Source organism: Ornithorhynchus anatinus, unplaced genomic scaffold, assembly GCF_004115215.2.
Source record: "Ornithorhynchus anatinus isolate Pmale09 unplaced genomic scaffold, mOrnAna1.pri.v4 scaffold_175_arrow_ctg1, whole genome shotgun sequence".
Lineage (NCBI taxonomy): Eukaryota > Metazoa > Chordata > Mammalia > Monotremata > Ornithorhynchidae > Ornithorhynchus > Ornithorhynchus anatinus.
Window position 1 is genome coordinate 4,349 of NW_024396702.1, and position 19,934 is coordinate 24,282.

The window sequence follows — 19,934 nt, forward strand, 5'->3', positions numbered from 1 at the left end:
GACACATTACTTACACATATTTAAATAGCATGCAACCCAGTTAAGGATGTTAGTATTCAGAAACAGCAGTGACGGATGTTCTTAGCCTATGTGATCCTTCGAGGTCGCCCTCTGGACTAACCCTAACCCTAAACCTAGCCCTAACCATAAACTTAATCCTAGCCTTAACACCAACCGTAGAATTATCCCTAGACTTAACACTAACCGTAACCCTCACCCTAACTATGACCTTTGCATTAGCCCAAATGCTAAATATAACCTTAAATCTAAACCTAACCATAGCTTTAAACTTAACCCTAAATGGAACTGTAAACCTAACCCTAACACTAACCATAACCCTAATAATAACTGTAACTTTAGCCCTAACACTAACCCTAACCCTAAACCTAACCCTAGCCCTAGCTGTAACACTAACCCTAAAACTAACCCTAACCTTAGTGCTAACTTTAACCCTAACCCTAACAATAACCCTAACCTTAGCCCTAACCCTAACTTTAGCCTTTGGCCTAGTTGCAATCCTAATGCCAACCCTGGCCCCAACCATAACCCTAACTGCAATCTTTCATCTACTGCCAACAAAATACTAATCCTCGCCATAACCATAACCTTTACCCTAAACCTAACCTTATCCCTAACCTTAGTGCTAATCCTAACCATAACCCTACCTCTAACCAGAACCTTAACCCTAAACCTAGCCTTAACCCTAATCCTAACCCTAACCGAAACCTTCTCCTCAATTTGATCATAAGCGTAACGTTAACACTCAAACCCTAATCCTAATCCTAACCATAACCCTAACTCCAACCCTAATCCTAGTCTGAGACCCAGCCCTAGTCCTAGCCCTAACCCTAACCAGCACCCTAAACATAACCCTAGCTCTAATGCTAATCCTAACCTTAACCAGAAGCATGTCTGGGAGTCCGTGTGGCTAGGCTCTTCTAGCCTCAACAATGCTATTTACACTGCAACTCTCCCAGGGCAAGAAATTGCCCTAACAACCCCCTAACCCTAACCTTTACCCTAATCATAACTCTAACCCTAACCTTAACTTTAGCCCTAGGAATAGCTCTAGCCTTTACCCTAATTCTAACCCTAACATAAAATATACACCTAATTCTAACTTTAGCCCTAGCCCTAATCAAAACCCTTACACTAACCCTATTTCTAGGGCAGCCCTAGCCTTATGCCTAAGGCTAGCCCTAACCCTAAACCTAACCCTAACCCATTGCCCTAGCCCTAAACCTAACCCTAACCATAAAACTAGTCCAATCTTAACCAAAACCCTATCTGTAACACCCTAAACCTAACTCTAACCCTAAACCTTAATGCTAGCTCTAGGTCCTGGTCTAACCTTAGTCTAACCCTAATCATAAATCTAACACTAATTCTAGCCCTAAAACTAACCTAACTTTAACCCTAACCCTAACTCTAGCCCTAACCCTTACAAGAGCCCTAACACTAACCCAAAACTTAACTTTACCCCCTAAACCTAACCTTAACCCTAACCTTTACCTTAACCCTAAAATCTAACCTTAAACCTAAGGCTACCCCTAGGCTGAACCCTACCCATAGCCCTAGCCCTAAACCTAATCCTAACCTAACCCTCACACTACCTCTAACTTTAAAACTAACTCTAATCCAAACCCTAACCCTAACCCTCATGCTAAACCTAACGCTAGCTCTAGCCCCAGCTCTAACCCCAACTTTACTCCTAAAGTATCCTCACCCTAATCATAAGCCTAACCTTTACTCTAACCCACACCCTTACCCTAACCCAAAATCTAACCTTATACCTAAGGCTACCCCCAAGCCTAGCCCTAACCCTAAACCTTATGCCTAACTCTATCCCTAACCCTAGGCATAACTGTAAACCTAAGGCTAATTCTAACCCTCATTCTTTCCCTATCCCCCTAAAAAACACTTCTCCTGCTATTCTTTCCTGAGAAATTAGCCCAAGTCTGATGGGCCACAATCGATCAATCAATTGCATTTATTAAGCACTTACAGTGTGCAAAACAGTGTACTAAGCCTTAGGGAAAGCACAATATAACAGAGTTGGTAGACACGTTCCCCTCCCTCAAGGAGCTTACAGTCTAGACGGGGAGGCAAGAATTAAAATAAATTACAGATATGTATATAGGTGCTGTAGGGCTGAGGGTGGGGGAGACTAAGGGTACAAATCCACGTTCAAGAATGACATAGAAGGGAGAGGGAGTAGAGGAAATGAGGGCTTAGTGGGGAAGGCCTCTTGGAGATGTGATTTCAATATGGCTTTAAAGGTGATAAGGCTTTGAAGTGCACAATTGTTTCTTCCTAGCTTGCCCCACACTGTTTCCAGACAGTTGTGCATTGTCAGAAGAGTTTCCCTCAATTCTGCTTTCAGATTTTATCCAAAACCCACAGTGAAAACCCTCACAGTGGGAGTCTTAGCTGTTCTGCTCTTCAATCTTTACTATTCCTCCTGCTCTCACTCAGGGGAGAGCATTATCTACACATTTCCCCCATGAGATAGAAAGTCCCTTGAGGCAGGGAGCAAGTGTTTTCCTTCTGTTAGGCCTAGCACAGTGCTCTGCACTCAGCAGGTGCTCAGCAAATACAACAGATTTATGGAAGCAGGGAACCTATTGCACCTTAAGCCCCACCCGATTTGAATTTTACAATCAATCTGGCTTTGCTTGGAGGACATGAAATAATATTTGATAAAGGTCAGCAGAAGATCAGGGTGGTCCATCTGGTGTGGGAGACCTTGGGTGGTTCCCAGAACAAGGCTCCATCCCAGGGTTCCCCTAACCGGAATGATTTTTACACCTGTCTCAATCCCAAATGCACTGCTTGAAGTAGATATAATCAGTCTCTTCATACATAGGGCTTACAGTCTAAGGAGGAGAGAGAGTAGGTATTTAATTTAATGGGAAGCAGCGTGGCTCAGTGGAAAGAACACAGGCTTGGGAGTCAGAGGTCATGGGTTCGAATCCCGGCTCTGCCACTTGTCAGCTGGGTGACTGTGGGCAAGTCACTTAAACTTCTCTGGGCCTCAGTGACCTCATCTGTAAAATGGGGATTAAGACTGTGAGCTTCACGGGGGACAACCTGATTACCCTGTATCTACCCCAGCACTTAGCACAGTGCTCTGCACACAGTAAGCGCTTAACAAATACCAACATTATTACTATTATTATTATTAATTTCTATTTTACAGATGAGGAAATTTGGACACAGAGAAGTCAAGTGACTTGCCCAAGGTCACACTGCAGGAAATGTTTAACTCTCCATGTTGACACAGAGCTTCCTGTGAGAAGAAAGATTATGTAGGATTCACCAAGATTCCTATATAATAGTAATTATGGTACTTGTTAAGCACTTATTATGTGCCAAACTCTGTTCTAAGTGCTGGGGTAGATACGAGTTAATCAGGTAGGGTGCAGTCCCTAACCCATATTAGGCTCACCCCCTTAATCCTGATTTTTTACAAATGAGGTAATTGAGGCACAGAACAATTAAGTGTCTTGTTCAAGGTCATATAGCAGACAAGTGGTAGAGTTGTGATTAGAACCCTTGACCTTTGGACTCCAAGGTCTGGGCTCTATCCACTACACCATGAACTGGGTTGTTAGATTGTAAGCTCCATGAGGGCAGGAATTGTATCAGTGAATCAGGGGTATTTATTGAGTGCTTATTGTACGTGGAGCACTGTATTGAGCATTTTGGAAAGTATAGTATAATAGAGTAGGTTGACATTATTCCTTCCCACAAGAAGCTTACAGTCTCAAAGGGTACTTAATAATGTTACTTTACTTTCCCAATCGCTTAGCATAATGATTTCTTTTTCTTAAATGGTTTTTGTACGTGCTTACTATGTGCCAGGCACTGTACTGAGCCCTGGGGCGGATACAAGTTGATGAGGTGGGACACAGTCCCTTTCCCACAAAGGGCTCATACCCCTAATCCCCATTTTAAAGATGAAGGAACTGTGAAGTGACTTGCCCAAAGTCACATAGCAGAAGCAGCATGGCGTAGTGGATAGAATATGGGTCTGGGAGTCAGAAACTCATAGATTCTATTCCCAGCTCCTCCACATGCATGTTGTGTGACCTTAGGCAAGTCACTTCACATCTCTGGGCCTCGGTTACTAGATCTATAAAATGGAGATTGAGACTGTGAGCCCCACATGGTACCGGGACTGTGTCCAACCTGATTTTCTTGTATCCACCTCAGAGCTTAGTACAGTGTCTGGCACATGGTAAGTACTTAACAGATGCCATTAAATATTAAATGAAAGTGACAGAGCTGGTATTAGAACCCAGGTCCTTTTGACTCCCAGTCCCATGCTCTACCTACTAGATCACACAAAACTGAGTGCCTTATCTTCCCTCCCAAACCCTGTCATCTTCCTGACTTCCCTGGCCACTGTGGACGGTATGACCATCCTTCCCGTCTTGCAAGCCCACAACCTTGGTGTCATCCTTGACTCGGCTCTCTCATTCACCCCACACATCCAATCCGTCACCAACACCTTCCGGTCTCACCTTCACAATATCGCCAAGATCCACCCTTTCCTCTCCATCCAATTGGCTATCTTACTGGTACAAGCTCTCATAATATCCTGGCTGGATTATTGTGTCAGCCTTCTCTCATATCTCCCTTCCTCCTGTCTCTCCCCACTCCAGTCTATTCTTCATTCCGCTGCCTGGATCATATTCCTGCAGAAACGCTCTGGGCATGTCACTCCCCTCCTTAAAAACCTCCAGTGGTTGCCTATCAACCTCTGCACAAAACAAAAACCTCTCACTCTGGGCATCAAGGCTCTCCATCACCTTGCCCTCTCCTACCTCACCTTCCTTCTCTCTTTCTACAGCCCGCTTTGCACGCTCTGCTCCTCTGCAGCTCACCTCCTCACCGTCCCCCATTCATGCTTATCCCGCTGTCGACCTCTGTCCCACGTCCTACCACTGTCCTGGAATGCCCTCTCTCTTCACCTCCACCAAACCAACTCTCTTCCCCTCTTCAAAGCTCTACTGAGAGCTCACCTCCTCCAAGAGGCCTTCCCAGACTGAGCTTCCCCTTTTCCCGCTGCTCCCTCTGCTGCCTCTCTGCCCCCCTTCACCTCCCCTCAGCTAAGCCCCCTTTCCCCCCTTTCCCTCTGCTCCTCTCCTTCTCCCTTCCCCTCCCCTCAGCACTGTGCTCATTTGTATATATTTTTATTACCCTATTTATTTTGTTAATGACGTGTACATCCCCTTGATTCTATGTATTGCTATTAAGTTGTCTTGCTTTTGTCTATCTGTCTCCCCCGATTAGACTGTAAGCCCATCAATGGGCAGGGATAGTCTCTATCTGTTGCTGAATTGTACATTCCAAGCACTTAGTACAGTGCTCTGCACATAGTAAGTGCTCAATTAATACTATTGAATGAATGAATGAATGAGTGCTGTAAAGCTGATGAGTAAATAGTTTCTGTTGTATGTGGAGCTGAGTGGGCAGCCATTGGATGTTCTTGAGGGTGGGAAAATGTTGGCTGAACTTTTTTTTAGAAAATGATCCCTGCAGCAGAAGATAAGGTGGGATGAGATAAGTGCTTGGATCAGCGTGGTAGCTATTGGATGGACATTTTAAAAGGGCAAATTTTAGTAATGTTGTGAAGGTAGTACCGACAGGATTTGATGAGAGATTGAATAATATGGGGGTGGAACTGGAGAGACCAACGCCAAGATTTCGGGTTCATCAGTCAATCTGTCAGTCAGTCTAATTCACTGCATGCTTACCGTATGCAGAGTTCTTTACTAAGCACTTGGGATAGTATACTAAAGCAATGTAACAGGCATATTCCCTGTTCACAACAAGCTTATAGTCTAGAGGGGGAAACAGACATGAATATAAATGAATGAATTGCAAAGCAGCATGGCATAGTGTAGAGTCCACAGGCCTGGAAGTAAGAAGGTCATGGGTTCTAATCCCAGATCTGCTACTTGTCTGCTGTGTGACCTTAGGCAAGTCACTTCACTTCTCTGGGCCTCAACTCCTCATCTGGAAAATGGGGATTGAGGCTGTGCGTCCCTCCTTGGACAGGTACTGTGTCCAACCCTATTTGCTTGTATCCACCCCAGTGCCCAGTACAGTGCCTGGCACATAGTAAGTGCTTAACAAATACCACAATTATTATTATCATTATTCAGTAGTGTGAGACTGGGAGGGTAGATGAATAAAGGGAGCGAGGCAGGGCGACACAGAAAGGAGTGTGAGAAAATGAAAAGAAGGCTTAGGTAGGGAAGGCCGCTTGGAGGAGATGTGCCTTCAATATGAGGAAGGAGGGTGTTCCAGGCCAGAAGAGGAATGTGGGCGAGAGATGGGCGGGGGTGAGGTAGATGAGATGAATGTATTGTGAGAAGGTTAGCATTAGAGGAGCCAAGTGTGCCAGGTGGGTTGTAGTAGGAAAGTAGCAAGGTGAGATAGGAGGGAGCAAGGTAACTGAGTGTGTTAAAACCGATGATGAGGTGTTTCTGTCTGAGGCAGAGGTAGATGGGCAACCACTGGAGGTTCTTGAGGAGTGGGGAATCATGCCCTGACTATTTTTGAAGAAAACTAATCCATCCATGCAGCAGAATGAAGAATGGACTGGAGTGGGGAGAGACAAGAAGGTGGGAGGTCAGCAATGGGGGTGATAGAGGAGTCAAGATAGGATAGGATAATAATAATCATAATTATGGTATTTGATAAGTACTATGTGCAAAGCATTGTACTAAGCACTGGGGTGAATTCACCTGCCCTTTCCTCTCCATTCAAACCGCTACCTTGTTGGTACAATCTCTCATCATATCCGACTGGATTACTGCACCAGCCTCCTCTCTAATCTCCCATCCTCCTGTCTCTCCCTGCTTCAGGCTATACTTCACTTTGCTGCCCGCTTTAACTTTCTACAGAAACACTCTGGGCATGTCACCCCCTCCTCAACAATCTCCCGTGGTTGCCTATCAACCTTTGCATGAAGCTAAAACTCCTCACTATTGGCTTCACAGTTCTCACCTTGCCCCCTCCTACGTCACCTCCCTTCTCTCCTTCTACAGCCCAGCCCACACACTCCTCTCCTCAGCCACTAACCTCCTCACTGTGTCTCGTTCTCGCCCGTCCTGCTGTCGACCCCTGGCCCATGTCCTACCTCTGTCCTGGAATGCCCTTCCTCCTCACAACCGCCAAACTAGCTCTCTTCCCCCCTTCAAAGCCCTACTGAAAGCTGACTTCCTCCACGAGGCCTTCCCAGACTGAGCCTCCCTTTTCCTCTGCTCTTCCTCACCTCCCCATTGCCTCTACTCCCTCCCTCTGCTCCTCCCCCTTCCATACCCCACAGCACTTGTGTATATTTGTACATTATTATTCTATTAATTTTATTAATGATGTGTATATTTCTAAAATTCTATCTCATCTGATGCTATTGATGCCTGTCTACTTGTTTTATTTTCTTGTCTGTCTCCCCCTTCTAGACTGTGAGCCCATTGTTGTGTAGGGATTGTCTCTATCTGTTGCTGAATTGTACTTTCCAAGCGCTTAATACAGTGTTCTGCACGCAGAAAGCGCTCAATAAATGCTTTTGAATGAATGAATGAATGAATACAATCCAACTGGGTTGGACACAGTCACTGTCCCTCATGGGGCTCACAGCCTTAATCCCCATTTGACAGATGAGGTAACTGAGGTACAGAAAAAGTGAAGTGATGCACCCAAGACCACACAGCAGACAAGTGACGGAGCCGGGATTAGACCTGAAGAACTTCTGACTCCCAGGCCCACGCTGTGGTAGCAGTTTGGATGGAGAGGACAGGGAAGATTTTAGCAATGTCATGATGGTCCAACCGCCAGGATTTAGTGATGGATGGAATCTGTGGGTTGAATGAGAAAGAGGAGTCAAGTTTAAAGTGAAGTTTATGATCTTCTGAGACAGGAAGGATGGCGGGGTTTTCTACCACGATGGGAAGGTACGGGGGAGGTCAGGATTTTGGCGATAACATGAGGAGTCTATTTTGGAGATCTTTAGTTTGAGATAGTTAGAATAGATATGGCCCTTACCTATTTGATCCCATTGCTCTTTTGATCCCCTTTCTTTTTGGCAGGTTATTTCAAAGAGCAAATCTATGAACACATGGCATTTTTCTGTAGGAGCAAGCTCAAAGAATGACAGCCCAATTCCAGCCATAAATTGTGGCATAATGAATTCTACTATAAACTGCTCCTACTGCTTGTTTGGGTGGCTATTTTGAATCCATGGGTGCTGGCGGTGGAAAAGCCTGTCCCGACAGGATGCACTGCTCAGGAGAAACGAAATCAAGGCTTAGGACCCCAAATTCTAACATTTCTAGATACGGTGTATCCAGATGAGTACCAGGTTTGGGAGAGGCACACACCCAGAGAGCATGGCCTAGTGGAATAGACCCATGCCTGGAAGTCAGAGGACCTGGGGTCTAATCGTGGCTCTGCGACTGCTCTGCTGTGTGACCCAAGGCAAATCACTTCACTTCCCTGTGCTTCAGTTTCCTCATGTGGAAAATGGGGATGAAGACTGTGAGCCCTATGTGGGACAGGCATTGTTTTTACAAATCAATTGTCTTAAATCTCCTCCAGTGCTTCTATCTACCCCAGTGCTTAGTATAGTCCCCAGCACATCATAAACACATGAGGAATACCAATAAATGAAATCCCAAACCACCGGAAAGCCCTGAAAGGGGGTATCATGCTGATAATTCTTTGGGGTACATGTCCATCACAACACCCTGTCAACCAAGCACAGCAAGTTACATGATTGCTTAAAGATAGCAGAAGTGACTGTGTGCCATTTGGGTGCAGAGCATTGTTCCGATTCTGAGCCCTGCCATAAGGATGATCCTTCCAGAAATGGCCACAGGAGGGCGCACAAGCTAAGAATACGACTCAAGGGGGCGGGAGGCAGGCAGGTCGGTGATGGACTCAGAAAGAGGATGAAATGATAAAAACCATAATACAGAATTAGCAAGAGAGTGCTACAGCTGATGAAACAGAACTGGAAGGTACACACCATTTAGTCGGGATCACTGGGAATCCGACTGTTGGCCACACCAGCCAGAATTCTAATGGTTTGGCTGGTAAACTGCCACTTTAACTTCTCTCAGACCTCCTCCAGAGACACAGGCAGGTGTTGTCCTGAAGACCTGAATATGTTCCAACAAATCAGGTGAGTTTGAATTTCTAAATGGATGTTCACCATCTAAAGTTTTATGAAATATATTTTTGGGAAAGGTTGTTTTTGTTGTTGTTGTTTTGTCTCCCTGGAAGAACCTGAAACAGAGATTTGGGCCCCCTCTTGCCTGAATCCAAGCTATACTTACCTCACATCAGTGAGTTGGTGTCATTCCTTTCCAAGAGATTGATCCTCTCTGAGACTAAGTTGGAAAATGGTTGTATCAAATGTTCAAATGTTCAGCTCAAGATGTTACTGACAAGTGTGTAGTCAGGCCTCTCTCTAATGGACTTCCTTCAAACAGGGCAGCATCGTAGTTGCATTTCACTATGTGATGTAAGGCAGAGACTAGGACATGGCATTCTATGAAGTCAATCTTTTGCCCAAGATTGGTCGGGAAGCTGTTTGTGGCCACAAGTGTCTTCCTCCCACAGGTGTCACTACCGTGTGCATACGGTCACGTCATCCAAGACCCGAATGGGGTCCGACAAATCTGATAAGTTTGAATTCTTAATTTCTATTGAAAATGTTTGAAAAAATGGTATCTTTTCCACAGGAGGTCATATGGTTGAGGTCTGTGGCCTCTCCTGCTTGGAGCCAAGTTTACTATATGTTCATGATGTTAAATGAGGAGTCGGTTGGCTCCCAAGCATCTTTATCTGCGTCTTCCTCAAAGAGAGGCTGCTACCCCATGCCTAAAAGTCCTGCATTCCCAATCGCCAATGGGTTTCAACAAATTGATAAGTTTGACTTTCTAAATTTCTGTTCCTTATCGAAAGATTTATGAATTGTATATTGGCAGAAGTTTTGTGTGTTCTTTTATTTTTTCCCTCCAAAGGACTCAGAAGGATTGGGGAGCTCTCTAGCCTGAATCCAAGGGAGTCTTGGCTCACATACTTGAGTTGCTTCTGTTGTTGTGGTTTTCAAAGATGATGAAACTCCCTCAGACTAGGGTTGAAAATTTTCCCCCAGAGATGTCACTGGTAAGTGCACTCAGACAAGCTTGTAGGGGCTTCACGGACTTCTTTAAAATGGGGTGGCATCGGAATTGCTTTTCCAAGGAGGGATGTATGTCAGAGACCTGGACATGCCTTTCCCGAAGGTCCAGTGACGCTGTGTTTCCTATGATGAATGGGGAATTTATTCATCATCTGCAGTGTCAATGGGCACCTTCCTCCAAAGAAAGTACAGTCACATAGTAACAATAATGATGATATTTGTTAAGCTATGACTGTGTTCCAGGCACTCTTCTAAGAGTGTAGATAACATGCTAATCAGGTTGGACATAGTCCCTGTCCCACATAGGGCTCACAGTCTTAATCCCCATTTCACAGATGAGGTAATAGAGGCCCAGAGAAGTGAAGTGACTTGCCCAAGGTCACACAGCAGACAAGTGGCGGAGCTGAGATTAGAACCTGAGTCTTTCTAACTCCCAGGCCCGTGCTCTAACCACAAGGCGATGCTGATTCCCATTGCCAGAGACAGGAATGTCCTCCAAGTGGTCAGGTAAGCTTGAATTGCTAAATTTACATGGAAAATCTTAAGTGTAATGAAAATAGGTTTTATCCAAACTTTTTCTGATTTCCCCAACCTAAAGTATGTTAGAAATCTGGGCAGTCTCTCAACTAAAGCATATGTATTCTACGTTAACTAGGCTTAAGGTGGAGTGAGTAGGCACTCACTGGTCTATAGCTCAGTATTCCTCACCCAGAGGCTACTGCCAGGCGGTCACCCTCAGGGTTTTCAATGAATGGATGTGTTCCCTTTAAGCAGGGAAGGACTGTGGATTCTTGAATGTCAGGAGCTTGCCAGGGACACAGGCAGCCCAGAGCCTGGAGCAGAATTAGCCTGGTGCCAGTGACTTAAGATGAGTTGGATGGCATGCGTGAGAAGCAGCGTGGCTCACTGGAAAGAGCACGGGCTTTGGAGTCAGAGGTCATGGGTTCGAACCCTGGCTCTGCCACTTGCCAGCTGTGTGACTTTGGGCAAGTCACTTAACTTCTTGGTGCCTCAGTTCCCTCATCTGTAAAATGGGGATTAAGACTGTGAGCCCCACGTGGGACAACCTGATTCCCCTGTGTCTACCCCAGCGCTTAGAACAGTGCTCGGCACATAGTAAGCGCTTAACAAATACCAACATTATTATTATTACTTTATCCTGATCTCCTCATACAGATGACGATGGCAGGTGCCTAAAAGCAGGGACGTAAGTAGTGATTATGCTTTCTCAAATCAGGGAAGGGGCATGGTGGCTTTTCCCAGAGGTGGATTCAACCTCCACTTCCGCTGCCCAAGATATTTATTCCCCAATTCAAATTTCAAGACTGTCCATTCACAGTTTATAGCTTTGTTAGAATAAAATGTTGGACAATGCATGTCCTCTGTTTTCTTCTAGTTGTGTGCAAGGATTTGGTTCTCTGTCCCCTGAAGCCAAGTTACCTAACATTAACTGAGATTACCGTGGAATGTGTTTACTCTGAAATGTCTCTGAACCGGTGTTTGCCACACAGAGGCCCTGCTAGAAGGATCACAGTCATGCCTTTAGGGGCCCGAAATGCTCTTCCTCAAAGCTGGGAGGCGACATGTTTCTGCTGACAGGGAGTGTTTGATAGACCCATGGGTGGCTCTGATCCCGCGGCCAAGTGCCTGGGGTACCCCAGATAAAGGTGGAGTTTTTCAGCATCCACATGTCTTTACCCCCATCGTTTCTCACTGGAGGTTTTCCACATAGGTCTGGTCACACCTTTCAGGATGGATTATTCTTCCTCAAATCAGGGTGGCCTCACAGTCTCTATGAAAAGCAGGTTATTGAGCAAAGCGTTGGACTGAGGCGAGAGGCAAATAATCCTTCTGACCAAAACGTGCCATGGCTCTGGTGTTGGGATGAGCGATACTTTATCCCGATCTGCTCATATAGATGACAGTGCCAAGTGTCTACAGGCAAGGGATTTAAGTAGTGAATTTTCTTCCTCAAAACAGGGAGAGGGCAAAGTGGCTTTTCCCGGAGGTGGATTCAACCCCCACTTCCTCTACCCAAGATATTGATTCCCCAGTTCAAATTTTGGGAGTGTCCATTCACAGTTTAGAACTTTGTTATGAGACAATGTTGGACAATGTGTGTCCTCTGTTCTCTTCTCGTTTTGTGCAGGGATTTGGCCCTCTGTCCTGTGAAGCCAAGTTATCTTACATTAACCGAGATTATGGTGACTCTGAAATGTCTCCGTGCCGATCTCTGCCAACCCAGAGGCCCCTGCCGGGAGGATCACAGTCATGGCTTTAGAGACCTAAATGCTCTTCCTTAAAGCCGGGAGGCAACATGGTTTCTGCTGACGGCAGGTGTTTGACAAAGCCATGGGTGGCTCTTATCCGGCAGCCAAGTTCCTGGGATACCCTGGACAAAAGTGGAGTTTTTTTGGCATCTGCATATCTTTACACACCCCCCACACACACCTTCCCATGGCTTTGCTCATACCTTAGAGGATGGAATATTTATTCATTCAAACAAATTTATTGAGCCGCTGACTGTGTGCAGAGCACTATACTGAGCACTTGGAAAGTAATCAGGGAGGCACCACAGTCTCTTAGCAGAGCAGGTTATTGGGAAAAGCCTTAGACTGGTTCGAGAGGCACGTTTCTCCTTCTAATGAATGCCATGGTTCTGGTGTAGTTGTCAAAGAAGCTGACCCTCTCTCCCTCTGATGGGGAATTTGATAGATCCCACAAAATGCAACCATAACTCTGCACCGACAGATGGCACACCTGAGTGCGATGCTATACACCATGTACAGACTTGGCCAAAACCTAATCAGCTTTCAGGGCACCAGCTACAGCCGTTACGTGGACCTGCCTTTTAGTGTAGGGGAGAAACTCTTGGTTGTCCAGGATTAATATGAAATGAATTGATTCCCACATGTTTTGCCCTGGTCTTCCTCACACAAAGGCCACAACCACGGGGATACCATATTGGCCCCTTAGACTTCAGTGGACATTGACAGATTGGGAAGGTGTCAAAATATGTTTTTACAAAATGACTTCTTCCCTGCAGAGGATGTATTGCAGAAATCTGGGGTGCCTCTTGCCTGAAAACCATGTCCTTCCTTGGTACCGAGACAATTGGGGAGCTAGTTGTCTATGGCAGGTGTCAGTCTTGTGACCTCAGAGGCCACTTCCAGAAGCTCACACTCCTGGCTGTCCTGGGCCAGTTGGACTTCCTTGAAGCGAAGGAACAACACTGTTTCTTTGGGGGTCGTGGGTCTGAAAGGGATAAGAGGAAATATACACAATTTCTTTGGACGGCAGATATTTGTCGGCGACTCGGGCAGCATTTAGGCTGCAGGCAAGATTCCCCAGTGGCTCTGAACGAGATTGTTTCAGGAGATACACAATTCCTTATCCCAGTCTCACCCGGCAGAAGACAAGTGCACCCATCTGCTATCAGGGATCGAGTGGCGGGACATTTTTCCTCGAATCCGGAGGCAGCACGGTCACTTTGCGTTACAGGTTGCTCTGCAAAGACTTGGACCTCTCTGGCCCCTCAGCCAAGCTCACTGCGGTGGCTCTGGTGCTGTTGTTTTCAGAGGAGTTGAGCCTCAAGGACAGCCCTTATTGGGCTGGACCAAGTTAATGACAGTTTCTTTGGATATGCACGTTGGATGGGGACGTGGGCAACCCCGATGGTGCAGCGAAGCTATGTTGGTGTCCCTGGTTGGGGATGCCCTTATTCCTTTCCCCGATCTTGCAACACAGAAGACAGTGCTGCGTTTCTAAGATCAGGGAGAGAGGGACAGAAGAGTTTGCCTTTGGTGAGGGTGGCAGCACCCTCGCTTTCGTGGCTGGTTGTTAGGCAGAGACTTGGACAATGCTGTGCCTGACATCAAGCTATCTACAGGGCTCCTTTATCACTGTTTTCCAAGACGATGAAACTCGAGGGCTTTCCCTGTTTCTTTGCAGCAAGGGAATGACATGGTTTCTATGGATGTGAGTGTTGGACATCCACTATCAATATTCAATGTCTTGATGACGTATTCTTGAAAATCCCTTCCCTCTCCGCCCTCCACACCCAAGGACTCAAAGAAGAAATTTGGGCACTCTACCCTGACTGGCAGTTGCTGTGAAGGCTCTAGTATTGTTTTTGGCAAAGATGCTGGGCCTCTCTCTGGTCTCTGAGCTGGAAAATGAGATGGATCCCTCAAGTCGTGACCCAGCCTCGCATACGCAGATATCACCAGCAGGTGAGGACAGTAGAGACTGTCAACATAAAACAGGGTGGTATCGTAGTGGCCTTTCAGGGGGGTATGTATGGCAGAGACTTGGATGTGCCTTTCCCTGAAGTTCAGCGATGGACGCCGTATTGCCCAAGATTCACATGGAATCCGTTGGCTGCCACAAGTCTTTATCTGTGCCTCGCTCGCCCAGAGGCTACTGATGGTTAAAGGAGGCCTCATCGTATGACACGTAATCGTAGGGAACTTGATGGGGTAAGTTTGGATTTCTAAATTCATATTGAAAATCTAGTTTGGTTTAAATCTAGTTTTGCAAAAATATGTTTCTCTACCCACGGCAGGAGGTATGTTCAAGATCTGGGTGCTCTCTTGAATGAAGCCCAGTTACTGTGTGTTCCACAAGACAAAATGTGAGGTTTATGAGCTCTCACTAATCTTGACCCCAGGGTTCCTCACCCAGAGGCCCCTGCCCTTTGCTCACTCTCAGGGTTTCCAAGGAATAATAATAATCCTAATAATTACTGTATATGTTAAGCACTCACTATGTGCCAAGCAGTGTACAAAGTGCTGGGGTGGATACGAGCATATGGGGTTGGACAATCTCTGTCCTACGTCGGGCTCACAGACTTAATGTCCATTTTACAGATGAGGGAAATGAAGTCTAGAGAAGTGAAGTGACTTACGCAAGGCCACATGGCAGACCAGTAACAGAGCTGGAATTAGAACCCTTGGCCTTCTGTATCTCAAAGCCATGCTCCATCCACTACACCATGCAGCAGGGAAGGACTTTGGTTTCTTGGATGGTGCATGATTGCCAGGGACTCCAGAAGCTTTGATCCTTCAGCAGATCCTTCAGCCTGGCACCCGTGACCGAAGATGAGTTTTGTGGGAGCCACGATTCTCTATCCCGATCTCCTCATCTAGAAGATGGTGCCACATGTGTACAGGCAGGGATGTAAGTAGTGCATATTCCTCCTCAAATCAGGGAGGTGGCAAGGTGGGTTTTCGGGCAGGGTTATTCAGCACAGATTAGGCACCACTTTTCCTCAATCCAACTAATTTCTTGCTCAACGGAATACTCCGGTTCTGGTGTTGTTTTCTGTGGGGTAGATGCTGTCTCGGACTAATGTCTATCCTCCACCTATTAACTCGGTCTTCCAACCACAGGCGTCACTACCAACTGCATTTAATAGAGGCTTGAATGAAACGAGGTTCTTTCTTGAAAAGTGGGTGTCATCCTAGTTGCTCTCCTTGGCGGGATGTAGGGCAAAACCTTGGACAGACCTCTGAATGCAGCCAAGGTAGTCCACGTGGGCCAAGACTAAGGGTGGGCTGTGGTGATTTCCAAAAGACTTTATCCTTCCTCTTCCTCACAGAGAGACCACTGTCACATGAAGAGTGCATTGTCTTCAAGGGCCTAAATGCACATCATGAAATCAGGTAAGTTCAAATTTCTGAATGTCCATTCACAGTTTAGAGCTTGGTTAAAAGAGAGTTTTGCCCAATGCCTGTTCTTTTGTTCCTTCCTGCGGTAAGGTGAATGGCAGGGATTTGGGCCTCTGGTTCCGGAAGTCAAGTTACACCATGTTAAAGGAGATTATCGTGGAGGTTTTGGGCTCCACAGTGTCTCCATCTGGGTGTCTTCCACTCAGTGTCCACTTCCCGGAGGATCACCATTGGGACTTTAAAGGCCTGAATCTGCTCCCTTCAAGCAGATTCCCCTTTGTGTTGTTTCCTTTTTTTCCCCAAGTAATAATAATAATAATGGTGGTATTTGTTAAGCGCTTACTATGTGCAAAGCACTGTTCTAGGTGCTGGAGGGATACAGGGTGATCAGTTTGTCCCACATGGGGCTCACAGTTTTAACCCCATTTTACAGATGAGGTATCTGAGGCCCAGATAAGTTAAGTGACTTGCCCACAGTCACACAGATGACAAGTGGCAGAGCCGGGATTCGAAGCCAGGTCCTCTGACTGAAGTAAGGACTTCTAGAAATTGGAGCACCCTCTTTCCTGAATCCAAGGGATTCTTATCTCCCATAACTGAGTTGGCTCTGGTGTCATGGTTTTCAAAGAAGCTGAACCTCCCTTAGGCTACGGTTGAAAATCTTCCCTCAGAGATGTCACTGACAAGTGCCTTCAGACAACCCTTTACAGGCTTCACAAACTTCCTCAAAATGGTGTGGCATCAGAGTGGCTTTTCCACAGTGGGATGAATGGCTGAGAACTGGTCACACCTTTCCCCGAGTTCCAGTGACACTATGTTTCCCAAGATGAATGGGAAATTTGTTCGTTCATTCATTCGTTCATTCATTCATTCATTCATTCATTCATTCATTCATTCATTCATTCGGTCCACTGTATATCTTGAGAGCTTTCTGTGTGCAGAGCACTGTACTATGCAATTGGAAAGTACAGTCCAGCAATAAAGAGAGAAAATCTCTGCCCACATCAGGCTTACAGTCTGGGGAGGGGGGGGGGCGGGGCGGGGCGGGGCGGGGGGCAGATATCCAAAGAAGTAAAGAGGAATCCGTACAAATAAATGCAATTAGAGATCTATGCACATGAAAACAAGTAAGGAGGTATCAATATAAATAAATACAGTTATAGATCTTTACAAATAACCATCTATACATATATGCTGCAGGGCGGGGAGAGGTGGAGAGGGGCAAAGGGAGCAAATCGAGGCGATGAGGAAGGGAGGGGGAGCTGAGGAACGGGTGGCTTAGTCTGGGAAGGCCTCTTGGAGGAAGTTAGGGCTTTGAAGAGGACAAGAGTGAGCATTTCGCAGATCTGATGGTTGGCCTAGGTGTTGATACGTGTCCTCCCCTCCGGGAGGCCATGGCCACATGCGTACAGTCACATAATAATGATAATGATGGTATTTGTTAAGCTATTACTATGTGCCAGACGCTGTTCTAAACTCTGGTGTAGATACAAGCTAATCAGGTTGGACACAGTCCCTGTCTCAAATAGGGCTCACGGTCTTAATCCCCATTTCACAGATGAGGTAACTGAGGCCCAGAGAAGCGAAGTGATTTGCCCAAGGTCACACACCAGACAAGTGGCAGAGCTGGGATTAGGACCACATCATTCTGACTCCCAGGCCCGTACTCTAGCCACGAGGCGATGCTGCTTCCCCTTGCCAGAGATCGGGATGTCCTCCAAGTCGTCAGGTTAGTTTGACTCCTTAAATTTACCTGGAAAATCTCAAGTTTTGTGAAAATAGGTTTTATCCTAAATTTTTCTGGTTTTCACAACCCAAGGTATGTTAGAGATCTGGGCAGTCTCTCATCTAAAACCTAGTTACTCTCCATTAACTGAGGTTTATTGTGGAGTGAGTGGGCACCTACTGTTAGGGAGGTGCGGAGCTCGTCCGGGGAGCCCGGTCGGGGACGGTCGCGGCCTGACGGGCCGAGCGCGGCGGTAGACCCAAGGGGCGGCCGAGGAGGCGGCGGCGGCGGGAGGACCTCCTCCGCTCCCGGGATCTTGCCGCGAACGCGGCGGGAGAGAGGCGGGCGGGGGCCGGGACCGGCCCGTTCCCCTGCGGCGGCTCTCGCCGTTAGACTCGTCCCCCTTCGGAGGCGCCGGGCGCTCGGTGCGCGCAGCCCCGCTCTCCGGCGACGCCGCTTCCCCGCGGGAGGAGCGGAGGAGGAGCCCCCCCCCCCCCCCTCCGCCCCCCGGGCCCGCTCTCTATGTGCATCGGCGCGGGCGGCGGGGCCCGGGGATGGCGATAGACCGGCGGCGCGAGGCGAGGGGCGGCGAGGGCGGCGGGGGCCGGTATCAGCCCCCTCCGGAGGAGAACGGGGCCCTGCCGGCCGGGGGGGGCCGGGGGGGCCGGAGGGCCCGGGCGGGCGGCGGCCGTCGTCCCGGGGGGTCCGGGGGGTCCGGGGGGTCCGGCGGGTCCGGCGGGCGGAGGGGAGGAGAACCGGTCTCTGCCGTCCCTGTCGCAGGCGGCGGCGGCGGCGGCGGCGGCCGGGTCGGGCGGCGGGGGGTCCCCGGCGGGGGGCGGCGCGGGGCCCAGCGCGCTGCTCGTGGACTACGACGCGTCCGTGCTGCCCCTGCTCGGCGGGCTGGGCGGCGGCTACCAGAAGACGCTCGTGCTGCTCACCTGGATCCCCGCGCTCTTCATCGGCTTCAGCCAGTACTCGGACTCCTTCCTGCTGGCCCAGCCGGACTACTGGTGCCGGGGGGCCCGCCGGGGGTCCGCCGCCGCCGCCGCCGCCCCCCTCCCCGCCAACTGGACCGGCCCGCCCCCAACCTGGGGACCCCCGCCGACGGGCCCGGCCCCCGCCCCCGACGGCCGCCCCCGCGCCCGAGACGCCGCGGCCCGCCCCGACGGCCACACGGTGCCCCTGCCGCCGCCCGCCCCGGACCACCACGGGGACGGGGACGGGGACGGGGACGGGGAGGGGGACGAGGACGCCGCCGCCGCCGCCGCCTCCAACTCCACCGACTGCCAGTGCCACCAGTGGCACTACCGCATCCGAGCCGGCCTCGTCCAAAATGTGGTCAGCAAGGTAAGGCGGCTCCCCGCCCGCGGAACCCGCCCGGGCGTGTGTGTGCGTGTGTGTGTGGTGTGTGCGCGCGCGCGCACCCCCTCTTGAATCTAGGGGTGCGATACCAATGCGTCCCGGAGCCGACCTCCGGTTCCACGTGGGACCCGGGATGCGAGGGATCTCTTGCCCCCGCAAAGTGACGGATTGCCCTCCTGCCCCATCCCCGCCCTCCGGGCCCCCCGAGCCCCCCGAGCCCCCCGAGCCCCCCGAGCCCCCCGAGCCCCCGGGGATTGGCAGGCCTCCTCTGCCCCTGCCTCCGCCTCCGCCTCCATTCGTCGTCCGGGCGGGTTTACCGGTGGCCCCGCCGCGGCGGCGCCCTCGGGTGGGCCGGGGCTTGGTCCCGCAGCCCCGTAGAGGGCCGCCTCCCCACCCCCTCGCCGCCGCGCCCCCCGCCCTCCTTTAGACATCGCCCAGTGCCCCGAGCCACGGCCAGGGGCCGGGGGCCCCGTTGTCCCGCTTCTTTCGGAGCCTCTGACCCCTCTGCACACCACGCCCCCTCCCCGACTTTCCCAAGCCGCAGCCGGGCCTTCTGCCCTTCGCCGCACATCTCCTCCCCGGATGGATCCACACGTGTGGCCTCGGCCCATCGGGCCCCCCGGCTAAACCCACGTTGGCCTTTCCGAATAGAGAAGCAGCGTGGCTCACTGGAAAGAGCACGGGCTTTGGAGTCAGAGGTCATGGGTTTGAACCCCGGCTCTGCCACTCGCAGCTGGGTGACTTTGGGCAAGTCACTTAACTTCTCGGTGCCTCAGTTCAGTTCCCTCATCTGTAAAATGGGGATTAAGACTGTGAGCCCCACGTGGGACAACCTGATTCCCCTGTGTCTACCCCAGCACTTAGAACAGTGCTCAGCACATAGTAAGCGCTTAACAAATACCAACATTATTATTATTATAGCTCAGGGTTCCTGACCCAGAGGCTACTGCCAGATGGTCATCCTCAGGGTGTTCAA

General features: G+C 49.1%; 1 protein-coding gene across 1 annotated transcript; it reads left to right on the forward strand.

Annotated features, from left to right (window-relative positions):
• Positions 1-18,150: 18,150 nt before the first annotated feature.
• LOC114808732 (solute carrier family 22 member 23-like) lies at positions 18,151-19,457 on the forward strand. Its single transcript, XM_039910996.1, has 4 exons — positions 18,151-18,259; positions 18,342-18,772; positions 18,887-18,943; positions 19,386-19,457. The coding sequence occupies exons 1-4, from the start codon at positions 18,151-18,153 to the stop codon at positions 19,455-19,457; spliced, it is 669 nt and encodes a 222-aa protein (XP_039766930.1).
• Positions 19,458-19,934: the final 477 nt, after the last annotated feature.

Coding starts and splice junctions, on each gene's coding strand:
- LOC114808732 (XM_039910996.1), top strand. CDS start 18,151: ATGGCGATAGACCGGCGGCGCGAGGCGAGGGGCGGCGAGGGCGGCGGG. Junction 18,260..18,341: donor GGCCGGGGGGGGCCGGGGGG/GCCGGAGGGCCC, acceptor CGGCGGGCGGAG/GGGAGGAGAACCGGTCTCTG. Junction 18,773..18,886: donor CCCGCCCCGACGGCCACACG/GTGCCCCTGCCG, acceptor ACCGACTGCCAG/TGCCACCAGTGGCACTACCG.